The 12,266-nt window shown below is 37.4% G+C and overlaps 1 protein-coding gene across 5 annotated transcripts in view; it reads left to right on the top strand.

The window, feature by feature from the left end:
• The window catches only part of POT1 (protection of telomeres 1), a 58,507-nt gene that overhangs the window by 41,520 nt on the left and 4,721 nt on the right, over positions 1-12,266 (top strand). For 4 of the 5 annotated variants that reach the window (XM_017743783.1, XM_017743782.1, XM_008640968.2 and 1 more), the window contains 7 exons: positions 2,788-2,876; positions 4,001-4,045; positions 4,463-4,619; positions 5,894-6,099; positions 7,374-7,509; positions 10,076-10,170; positions 11,737-11,828. In XM_017743783.1, the coding sequence (XP_017599272.1) occupies positions 2,788-2,876; positions 4,001-4,045; positions 4,463-4,619; positions 5,894-6,099; positions 7,374-7,509; positions 10,076-10,170; positions 11,737-11,828 (820 nt within the window). Of the gene's footprint in view, positions 1-2,787; positions 2,877-4,000; positions 4,046-4,462; positions 4,620-5,893; positions 6,100-7,373; positions 7,510-10,075; positions 10,171-11,736; positions 11,829-12,213; positions 12,264-12,266 lie in introns of all 5 variants that reach the window. The other variant, XM_017743784.1, reaches the window with a different exon arrangement.

Raw genomic sequence — 12,266 nt, forward strand, 5'->3', positions numbered from 1 at the left:
AGGGATGATGACTCCACCACTTGCCTGAGCTGCTTGTTCCAACTCTTGACAGCCCTTTCCATGAAGAAATTTTTCTTAATATCCAATGTAAACCTCCCCAGGCGCAACTTGAAGCCATTTCCTCTCCTGTCTCTTGTTGCCTGGGAGTAGAGGCTGACCCCACCTCAACAACCTCCTGTCACGTTGTTGTAGAGATGAGTGATAAAGTCCCTCTGAGATTCCTCTCCTCCAAGCTAAACCATCCCAGCTCCTCACAGGACTTGTGCTTCAGCCCCTTCACCAGGTCCTTTTCTGCTGGTCCTCTTTCCAACCACTCTGCCCCAGCCTGTAGCACTGCATGGGGTTGTTGTGACCCAAGTGCACTCACCGTGTTGAGCCTCATATACGTGGCCTTGGCCATCACTCCAGCCTGTCCAGAGTCACCTGCAGAGCCTTCCTACTTAACAGCTGTACAGTTTAGAATTTTAAATATATCTACGAATCAGACACTCAAGAACAGAGCATGTCTTTAGCACTACTAAGATGAAGAGTATTTGGAGGGATAGGTAAATAAAAGGCAACTTTTTCAAATTTAAATCCAGTAGGGCTCAAGACTTCTGTTTTATAGTGCTGTAGTAGTAAAGCCTGGCCATATTGACATACTTAACGCTGTTTTATAGTGGCATCGCCTTGCTTCAGCAAATAAATTAAGCACATTTTAAATGTGTGTGTTACTTGAAAGCGGTGAGATTTAAAGATATTCAAAATGAAGCAGTTAATTTACATTCTTTACTGAACTGTGTTACATTCATAAGGCATCAGAATCATTTAGTTTTAAAAAGACCTTTAAGATCATCAAGTCCAACTGTAAGCCTTGTCCAAGTCCCCCACTAAACCATGTCTCTAAGCGCCACATCTACATGACTTTAAAACACCTCCAGGGATGATGACTCCACCACTTGCCTGAGCTGCTTGTTCCAACTCTTGACAGCCCTTTCCATGAAGAAATTTTTCTTAATATCCAATGTAAACCTCCCCAGGCGCAACTTGAAGCCATTTCCTCTCCTGTCTCTTGTTGCCTGGGAGTAGAGGCTGACCCCACCTCAACAACCTCCTGTCACGTTGTTGTAGAGATGAGTGATAAAGTCCCTCTGAGATTCCTCTCCTCCAAGCTAAACCATCCCAGCTCCTCACAGGACTTGTGCTTCAGCCCCTTCACCAGGTCCTTTTCTGCTGGTCCTCTTTCCAACCACTCTGCCCCAGCCTGTAGCACTGCATGGGGTTGTTGTGACCCAAGTGCACTCACCGTGTTGAGCCTCATATACGTGGCCTTGGCCATCACTCCAGCCTGTCCAGAGTCCCCTGCAGAGCCTTCCTACTCTCCAACAGATCAACGCTCCTGCTCAGCTTGGGGCCATCCACAAACTTACTGAGGGTGCCCTCAGTCACCTCGTCCTAATCACTGGTAGAGATATTAAACAGAATTGGCCCCAGTACTGAGCCCTGGGGAACAGCATTTGTTAGTGGCCACCAGCTGGAGGTAACTCCATTCACCACCACTCTCTGGGCCTAGCCTTCCAGCCAGGTTTTACTCAGTAGATAAGCAGCCAGCCAAGCCATGACAGCCAGTTTCTCCAGGAGAATGCTGTGGGAAACAGTGTCAAAGGCTTTACTAAGGTCCAGGTAAACTACATCCCCAGCTGTTTCTGCATCCACTAAGCAGGTCAGTTTGTCATAAAAGGAGATGAAGTTGGTCAGGCAGGACATGTCTCTCATAAACCCATGCTGGCTGCATCTGATCCCCTGGGTATCCTTCATGTGCTACATGATGGCACACAAGGTGATCTGCTCCACGACCTCCAGCACTGAGGTCAGACTGACAGGCCTGTAGTTCCCTGGATCATCCCTCTGACCCTTCTCGTAGATGACCATCTACAGTAATTTTCAGTCTGCTGGAACCTTCTCACTTATCCAGGACTGCTGATAAATGATGGAAAGTGGCTTGTTGAGCACTTTTGCCAGCTCCCTCAGTATCTATGGGTGGATCCCAGCCAGCCCCATAAATTTGTGTGTGTCTAAGTGGTATAGCAGGTCAGTGACCATTTCCTCTGAGATTATGGAGGCTTCATTCTGCTCCCCATCCTTGTCTCCCAGCTCAGGGGTCTGGGTACTCAGAGAATAATTGGTCTTACTATTAAGACTGAGGTAAAGAAGGCATGAAGTACATTGGCATTTTCCTCATCCTTTGTCCTTCCTATGTTTCCCCTTACATCCAAAAAAGGATGGAGATTCTCCTTAGTTCTCCTTTTGTTGATTGTATGTTTGAAGAAACTATTTTTGATGTCTCATACAGCAATAGCCAGATAAAGTTCTAGTCAGATTTTGGCACTTCTAATTTTCTGCCTGCATAACATCCTTGTAGTCCTCTTGAATGGTCTGCTCCTTTTTCCGAAGGCTATAAACTTTTTTCTTCCTTAGGAAAGGCTAAGTAAGCAAAGTCCATATTCCATTATCAGGAGTTCTGTTTCCAGTAGTACGTATTTCTTCTTGCACAATTTTATGTTTAATGTTCCAGAAGTGATTTGGAAAGTATCTTATCTGCATAATTAATATAATCTCCTGCAACTTTTGGCTCAGTTGAGTTTTATTTCTCTGCTGGAACATTTATGTCTGAACATTATACCTGTGTATTGATAATAAATAGGTTTCATATAAGTGTCTGTGTAATCCTGTATATATATGTGTGTGTGTATGATGATTTATAAAAGATTTCTTTAAGTTATAAAATATTTAGTAATTTATCTTTAGATTCTTAGAATCTGTGGATCTGGCAGACAGTCAGAATATGGAAAACACGTGTTCAATGGACTTAGACAGCACTTTTGGCAATGTTACAGGTAAGAGCAACTGAAAGCTGATTTGCTTTTTGTTCTAATAGATATATATGGTCAAGATAAGGTCACAGTTACTGCTTCCCTATGTGTGTAATGTTACTTTCACATTCAAAGCTTTAGAGAGTTCTTTCGGTTTATTCGACTGGAAATTTACATTACTCTTTCTGTCTCCCAGCACAAGCATTTCATATTACATGGAAAGATACTTTCATAGGAGTTAGTGAATAAATTCTTAAACACAGGTGGTGTTCTTAATCATACTGTTAGATCACAAAGCAGAGTTACGTAAGTTCCTCCCTCTAAAGGGCAATTCCGCAGGGACAGGCACTGAAAACGCTACTAAACAGCTGCCTGTTGAGGAGCCCTTCTTAAGCCATTGGATGGAAAGTTGTGTCAGTGGCAGAGCTGTAAGGTGCACTTCCATGGAACAGTGATATCTTATAAACTGTTCTACAGACCCCATATTATTTTCTGAATGGTGTTTTTAGCCCAAGATAAGAGTAACTAAAAGGGAATTAAACTCTAAAGCTGGTTGGACATAGTCTGTATCTTTGCTTCTAGCTTTTAAAAATCTGTGTTACTCAGCCATTATTAACATAAAAACACAGGACATTTCTAAAAGGATCCAAAAGTCAAGAATAAATAAATAAATGCTTCATGTCCAGTCCATAACTGAAAATTTCGAAAAAAATTTGCACTTATTTACTGCATTCTCTGTGTGTAGTAGAGGTTGTTCAGAGGAGGGACCAGGCAGTCCATATTGGTTTTAGAATAATGTATTTATGTTCTTGTCCAGAAGGATTACAGGGGATGAATACAATTTATGTCAGCAGATCATTCATAGTATACTTCTGAAAAATGTTCACTTTGATAACATTACTATTTAATGTATATACTGACTTCCCCTCTAATATACTAACTCTTGATATGCACTGTTTGTCTCCTGCTTACTCTGCTTTTGTTGTTGTTGTTGTATTGTTTTCATACATTATTGGGATTTTCATTTTCATTTGTTCAGCTTTTGGTTTTGTGTGTATCTACATGTCTGTCTACCTACTTTGTGCGAGTCCACATGATAAAAAAGAAAGGAAGCAAGGAAAATAATTAGGAATTCTTATTGATTTTAGATCTTGAATTGGACTTACAGAGATGTCAGCAGTTATCTGTTACAGGTAGGTAACATTTTGACCTTAAGGTGAATTTTAATTTTGCTAAAGAACAAAAGCTATTTTGAAACATTATCTTAAAGGTTATTGTAGGAAGAGCTATTCTAAGAGTATCAATTCCAAGAGTATAAATGCATGTATGTTGTCTTGGGTTTATTTGTTGTTTAAAGGAATAGAGCATATTTGTATATTCTGCTTTCATATGTTTTTTCTACACCATGCTCCTGCAGCCTGGTATGATTTATCTTACAGACTGTAATAAGAAGTTGTATTGATAAAACTGAGGCTGCAGCTGGGAAGGAAGGAAAAGTTTGAAATAAGGGAAGAATGCATACCTGCGATTGCCATTTCCTGTATTACAAATATGACGGTGATTAATAGTATACCTGGTGCTTTTTCCTCTGTCTGTGTATTGTTTTGCAGTATTAACAGATCACCAGGATTTGAGTAACACAGAACTGAAAACAATAACGAACAGCACAGCTCCTCAACAGTATCGCATTAGAGCAAAGCTGAGAACTTATAAACCCCAAAAACTCCATCAGTCTGTTAAACTTCATTGTTCCAAATGCAACTCTTTGTAAGTGTTTCACACAGTATAAGTAAGTAGAAATTGCTCTGTATATTTTGCCTAGATTTTCAGTGTGTTTTCAACCTTTTCTTGTGTAAGATGAGCTGAATGTAAATGTATATCATTTTGAGCAAAGATTTGAAACTCACTGATAATAAATAGGAAATTTTGAAATCATCAGATGAGTTCCATTTACGGAATCCTTTTAGTGCTTCCAAAACAATTTTTTTTTTATTTTCAAATGCAGCAGTGCAGTTTTTTCCATACCATAGTTGTATTTAAGTATCTTAAGTGTTTCTTTATTGCAGTTTTAAAATAGGACATGCAAAGAGGTATACTAATCTCCTAATGAATTAATAAAATATGTTTGACTACAGTGTGTCTTCCAGACAAGGCATCTTTTCTGGATCCAAAAATATCAGGCAAATCACACAACTTCAGGTTATTCCCTCGGGTCCTGTCACTGGTCACCAGAGAGAAGAGATCAGTGCCTGCCCCTCCTCTTCCCCTCATGAGAAGTTTTAACTGCAATGAGGTCTCCCCTCAGTTTCCTTCAGGCTGAACAGACCAAGTGCCCTCAGCTGCTCCTCATATGGCTTCCTCTCAAGGCCCTTCACCGTCTTTGTTGCCCTGCTTTGTGCACTCTCAGAGATCTTTTCCAACCTAATTGATTCTGTAATATTGGTACAATTAGGATGGCCTGCATTATTGCTTCTCTGTGTATGACAAGTGGAAACGTATAAATGGTGTACTCCAGCAGGACTGGATAGAAACTGTGTGGTGCAGTTGCAGATTTCCCTTTACTTTCCTTTTATGTGAAGCTATTCTAGTAGTGTCCTTTTTTTTCTTTTTTCTCCCTCAATATGTGCAAAGTCAAATAGACTAAAACATAAAACTCGAAATAATACAAGGTTATGCGGTCTTTTCACTCTAATGAAGTGGTATGCAGTTTGTGGCCCTTTTAAGGCCCAACTGAAATCACATAAAGCTGATAGATTTGGTTTTCTGTGGATTTTCATTTGTGTGGGATATAGCCATTAGGCTGCCTCTGCTCCTAGGTAAGTTAGCATATTGCTTAGCATATTTATTAACATGGAAAGTCATAATATACTATACAACTCTAAATGTTTAAACTGATAAAACAATGAGAATATTTTTCCTGTATGCTCTTTAACTCTCATGACTATATTCTAATATTTATTTGGAGTACTGTCACCCTTGTTGGTAGATTGCCTGAGGAGAAGCTGTTAGAATTTACTTACTCATTTTGGAAATGGTTTTAGGCAAGAAGTTCCATATGGAGATGACTTTGATTTCATTTTACACGGCTCTGCCAATACTGCCCCAAACCCAGAATTACACAATACATCCTGGTATGAATCTGTAACGTGGACTACTCAAGACCAGAAACAAAGGGAAATAGCCATCCATTTTGTGAAACACGATGAAATGCTTCAACATCCTGAAGACACCTTGCTTATGATAGAAGGTAAGGTAAATTGCAAATACACCAATTCTTACAGCACAGTGTCCACTCTGAGTATGTACAAAGTAAAGATATGTGTTGAAGTTGTATTCAGTGTAAGTAGTGATGATCATAAAGGCATCTTCAAAGAACAGAAAAACTGAGCTGGAACTATAAGTTACTGTTGTCCAAACAGGCGATGGTAGTCTGTGAAGGTCTTGTAAGGTGCTTCTGTCTATTTTAAAATGATGCCAATATTGTTTATTGTTGATTATGCTAAAATTAACATCTGAATATGGTTTCTTTTCTTCTAGCTGTGCTTACTGGTTTTTCAGTTCTGATTTAAAAACTTGCTGAGTCTCCTAAACAAGCCTATTTTTAGTGTTGATGTGGAAAAGCTTTGAAAGGCTTCTGGTAGTACAAGCCTCCAATTAACTTTGTCAGCCTCTGGATGTCAGTGTTGTTTCAGATTAATAGAGCTTCTCTCAGTGTGAGGTTTTTTGGGTTGGTGTGGTTTTTATCAGATTTCCTCAGGGAAGAGAAATAGCCACTGACCTTTAAACAAAGCAATTTAGGTACTACTGAGGAATTTTTAATATAATAAAAATAATAAATAATTGCATATAGCATCATTCAGAGTTTATAACAAAGTCTTCAATTGTGCTCAAGTAGTGATGTGAATAAGCAAGTGTAAGTCAGGTGGTCCTTTGTGTGAGGGTCAATGACCCCTTTTGTTTTCTGCTTTCTTTTATAATGGATTAGTTCTGATAGCTGCTTTATTTCTGATGTGTTCCAAACTGGTTTCAATCTAACCTTTGCTTTCTGAGAAAAAAAAAAAGAATCTATTTCTTCTCTGTTTTCCTAAAACAGCTGAGCAATATAACTCGGTAAATCTATTTTCAGATATTAAAGTGTCAGCAACTAAGTATATTGGTATATGGATATGTGGATATTAAAGGTCAGTTTGGTTGCTTTGTTTTTTTTCCTAGCAAAATGGCTAGTAAAATCATAGGAGTAATTATATGAAAATGATGTTTACTAAATACAACTTCTTGGTCATAGTGTTATGTTACAGCTATGAGGAAGATATTAAGGCATCTTCTTTGATAAATGTCTATCCTTGTTTCTCAATTGAGTCTGTTGTTGAGTAAAAGTGAGAAGGTATTGGGCTATTTTTTGGGTTTTTGGTAGTGGATATCAATTATTATTAAAGGCCCTGAAATCAACTGAGAAGTGTAAGTTGTTCAATTTATTTCTGGCTACTGTTTAAGAAACAATGTTTTTTCGGTTTTTAATAGGTGGAACATTAAAAGAAATCTGGAAGCTTACAAAAAGATTTAAGTGTGTTATTCCTGTGAGATCCACAGAAGATGATCTTGAATTATTAGATCTTTCAGCTCCTTTTCTTCTACAAGGGAATGTAAAATATTATGGGTAGGTTAAAAGTATTTGTTGATACTTCAGTAGTTGCAGTAATAGATAGCATTTTCTTCAGTAATTCAGACTGCAGTGCTGAAGGGATAATTTTCCCAAAGATTCTTTGATGTAAAATACATAGCATGATGTGGAGCATGATCCACAGTACTGACATCAGGGATGAAATGCCATATCATTTGATACCTTGTATCAAAGGACTGACTGCAGTTCTGCTCTTGCTCTGTAAATCTTAAGTCCTTAATTACACAGCTCTCCAGTTTCAGTTTTGTCTGTGGTGCATGGGTAGGGCAGTGTGCTATAGAAATGGAAACACACGTGCAGTGCAGAGTACCTAAATACCTCTTTTAGTCCAGATCTTCCATTTTCTGGTCTCACTTAGACTAAAGTCAAAACATACATTGTTTTTAAAACTGTATGCTATGGGGTTTTATATATACATATACAGCATAACAGATAATATTTAAATAGAGATCCAGAAAATAATCTCAGCCTGTAAATCTACAACTCATTCTCTCTCATTCTTAGTGTTGGGAAAGCTTGAGGTTAGGAAGCAGTAACGGACTGTGGACAGCCTTACCTTACCATTTGTAATTTATTGTGATCCACAGCACTGCAAAGTGCCTTACCTGTTTGTGGATGTCATTCACTGTCGAGTGACTTCAAGAGGTTTCTGAATTCCACAATTTCAAAGCTGTGGAATACAGTACGCGTCTCTAGATCTGGTATCTCTGCTCTGCCATGCAGTGCCATGTTCCTGCTCAAAGAGAGCTGTCAGCTGTGTTTTCTCCCAGTAGTGCCCAGCAGCATGACCGTTCAGGCAGAGCGCAGTGCAGCGGTGCACTACGCCACGTCTGCAGGCAGTAAAAAATCGTCTGTGCAGAAATACTCTGTGTTTCATGTGAACTCTAAAGTTTCCCATAAGGTCCATCCATAAAATGAATACAGGTAATTGTTTCTCTTTGTCATACATAGTTTTGACCTTTCCAGATATTGCTGTCTACCGCTTTTTTAAAATAAAAGCAGTATATGGGTACTCCTACTGGGACAGGATCTTCACGAATACAAAGTATTTCCCCTTGCACTTTCATAATCCATATATTTCCCCAGCTACACACAACTCACCTTCAGACATTGTTCTCTCTTCAAATGGTTTGACTGTAAAAGTGAATGGTTTATAAGATATTCCATGATTGTTTATAGGATATTTAGGAAGGAACCTCACAAATATGCTGACATTTCAGAGCTATGTTTTATGCACGTTTTTATCAGTGCCATCTACTTAGCAAAGTCTAGAGAAGATTTTGTATGATGGAATGAATTATATGTGTGTGCATATGCATGTACATTCATCTATATATAAAAATAAACACAGACGCTGCATATAAGAAGCAAAATTCAGAGTTAATTTATTGGAGTTTGAGTGGGTTTTTGAAAGGAAAAAAGTGACTTTGCTGAGCTTGACTTTGTATCACTTAAGCAGAAAGTAGTTTTATTGATTTTTATTATATGCTTTGCATATGATCCTAAAAGATAATAAATGTTTATTTCAAGTTCTAACTGTAATATACTAATACAGAAGCTTAATTTGAAACAAATACTTTTGTTCTGTAATTTCATTCCTTAAGGCAAATGCGAGCAACTTTGAAAACAGTTCTTCAATATTTCCGTCCACTTGCAACATTAGCTTACTATGTCATGTGTAAAATTTATAATAATTGGTGTAAATACACCACGAATAAAATAGAGTGTTTTAACCACTCTTAGTTAATATTCTCAGCATAGGCAAAGCCAAATTTCTCTTGTAACTCTGTAATGGGTTTAGAATGTGCTAGAAGTTCAGATTCATTCCTTTTTTTACAAAGTGAGAAGTAGTGGCACATGTACATATGTTTAGCTATGTAGTGATCTTAGAATCATAGAATGGTTTGGGTTGAAAGGGACCTTTCATGATCATCTAATCCAATCCCCTGCCTTGGGCAGAGACACCTTGCAGTACACCAGGTTGCTCAGCTCCATCCAGTCTCATCTTGAACACTTCCAGGTATAGGGCATCCAGAATGTTTCTGGACAACCTGTTCCAGTGCCTCCTTCTTTGCGAAGTATTTCTTCTTTCTGCACAATCTACATCTACCCTCTTTCAGTTTAAAGCTCTTTCTCCTTGTTCTTCACTACAGGCTCTGGTTAAAACTCTCTCTGTTTTTCTTATAAGCCCCTTTTATACATTGAAAGGTCACAGTAGGGTCTGCCTGGAGCCCTCTGTTTTCCAGGCTTAACAACCCCCGCTCTCTCAACCTTGATGTACAGTTTTATTCCTGTCTGTTGACTGAAGTGGTCTTTTCCAGATTTTTATCTCCTCATGGATAGTTCAAAAACAGCATTAAGGGTTTTGTTGTGCTCTAAAGCTGGTGTGTCTGGTAAAATAGTTACTTCAAGCAGCAACAGAAATACTTCTGCACTTTCACTGTGTAAGAAAATCAGAATTTTGATTTTTTTCTGTGCAGAACACTTCTAGTACAAATACATCAGTGTTTGGTTAGTCTCCGTCTCTTGTTTTAAATGCTAGGTGCAAGCAGTGTTCAACTCCAAAGCCTATCAAGAATCTAAGTTCCATTGCAGCAGAACAGCGACCGTCATGGGAGCCAACTGAAGTAGCACAAGGTCAGCTGACATGATCCTATCCTGAAATACTTTTGTGCCTTGATTCTGTAGTTTTGATATGAAATAGTTTGATTTGCAGCTCTGGATTGCAATGTTGTACAGAAAGCATGTAATTATGGTCATGTTGAATATGGTGCTGTAAAATTCATTCACCTTTTACCAGTTGAAATAACACACTTTCTTTTGGAACTATTGCAGTATGAATTAAAGGATTTTATATGTTGACTAGTTTCTTCTACCACAGGTATCAGTAGTAACACTTACCGTAGTGCAGATGTCATGAATTTTTGGTTGTAGATGTTACTTTTAAACTGTGTATGTACTTGCAGTACTAGAAGTTAGTCTTGCTTTTCCTTTTGAAGATACAGTTTTTCTGACCTGAACTAAAGAGAGTCTTATTTAATGACTCGTACAAGTCAGATTTTTATCTTCTGTAAACCTTATGTTAAGGATGTTCTAGAGAGTCTGCAAGAGATAATATTCAAATGAAAGGAATTATACCAGAACAAGTATGTGTATTCTATGCTTTGTGTGTTCCTTTTGTTACTGTATGCAGTCAGCATGTTAAAATGCTGGAAATTGAGTTTAAAACCTTACAACGCATTAAGGAAAAAGAATATTTGCATGTTTATCAATTCATATTCTAACATATTAAGTTGGAATATCTAGCAGTATATAAGTTTGGTAAACACATTCTAAAAGAAGAAAACTATTTGAGCAATACAGTGATTTTCTTACATAAACTGTCATAATTGTATCCTATTAAATAATTGTAAGGTAATATATAACTGGCAGTGATTGACAGTTCTCAAAATGAAAACAGTATTAATTAATGCTTCCTGACAGTTACACTATTTTATGTATCTATTCTTCTATCATCTGTATTTTCAGACTAAATTATAAACCTGCAAGTATATCATATAAGTTGAACAAAAAATAACTACCAGTTTAAGTAGGTGTACCCAGAAAAAACTGATGCAGAGCTGTAGTAACTTTGTCTGTTTCAGTTATTTTACGTTTGCAGTGTAACAGTTACTGCTGCCAGTGAGGGAGTGACTGTAGTCATTTACTTACGCTGGAATACTTTCAGAACTGCCAGCAAAGTTTTTTCTGAACAAGCTTGGTAGCTTTTACTATGTCATAGGAAATAAACTGTTTTCCTCAGAAGATAGTTTTCAGGTGAAATTCTTACTAGCACTGAATTAAGACCACCTCTCTAATCTTCCATGGATAAAAGAACACAGGAGTTGGAGGATCCTACTAAGGTGGGATCTAGGATCTTAGCAAATATTAGCTTTTTGTTTACTAGCATGGGAATAAGTATTTAAAAATCTTTATGTGTTTTTATAGGCTCATCTATTAAAGTGTTACTACAAAAATTGCAATGTGGTCTTAAAAGATAAATGATGTTTTGCTGTTTAGAGCCTCTATGTTTTGGTCTGTTACTTTATACTTTTAATGACAGTATCCAAAGTCAGTTACTATTAAAGGAGGGATATTGTCAGCTCGAGTTATAGTTTGCCTTGCATATTCTCTCAGAGAAACATCAATTTTTCTTTTCTTCAGTTTTAGGTATTGAACTGCTCCAGTATGTTTTTATTATGAAGTTTACACTGGTTGATGAAACAGGAGCACTAAATGCATACCTTTTTGATTATGTAAGTAAATCTGGGTAAAGATAGACTCTACAGATGATGTGTGTTTGGATTTTATTTGTTTTTAAAAATAACAAATGTATGTAGACAAATACTCATTCTGTGTTACCTGCAGTGTTTTGTAGGAATAATTACAATGCTGTAAGGTTGTGAATACTGTACAGAGTATAGAATATTAAAGCATAAAGACAAAACTGAAGCCTAAAGATAGATTATTTGGTATTTCCATAAACTTTTATGTATTTCTATAGGTGAATTTCTCTTTTATTGGCAATGTTAAATTATGCCGCCTGAATGCTGTGTGAATGATAGGAGTGTTTCAGTATTTATGCAGCTAACTTATGCATTAGTTTAAAATCTCATTACCTCTTTTTTTAACTCTCAATAGAATCTATCCATTGAGTAATGCTTGATGTTTTTGTTTCACATGATCATGAGGTA

This window comes from Corvus brachyrhynchos, unplaced genomic scaffold, assembly GCF_000691975.1.
Source record: "Corvus brachyrhynchos isolate BGI_N302 unplaced genomic scaffold, ASM69197v1 scaffold29, whole genome shotgun sequence".
NCBI classification, from domain to species: domain Eukaryota; kingdom Metazoa; phylum Chordata; class Aves; order Passeriformes; family Corvidae; genus Corvus; species Corvus brachyrhynchos.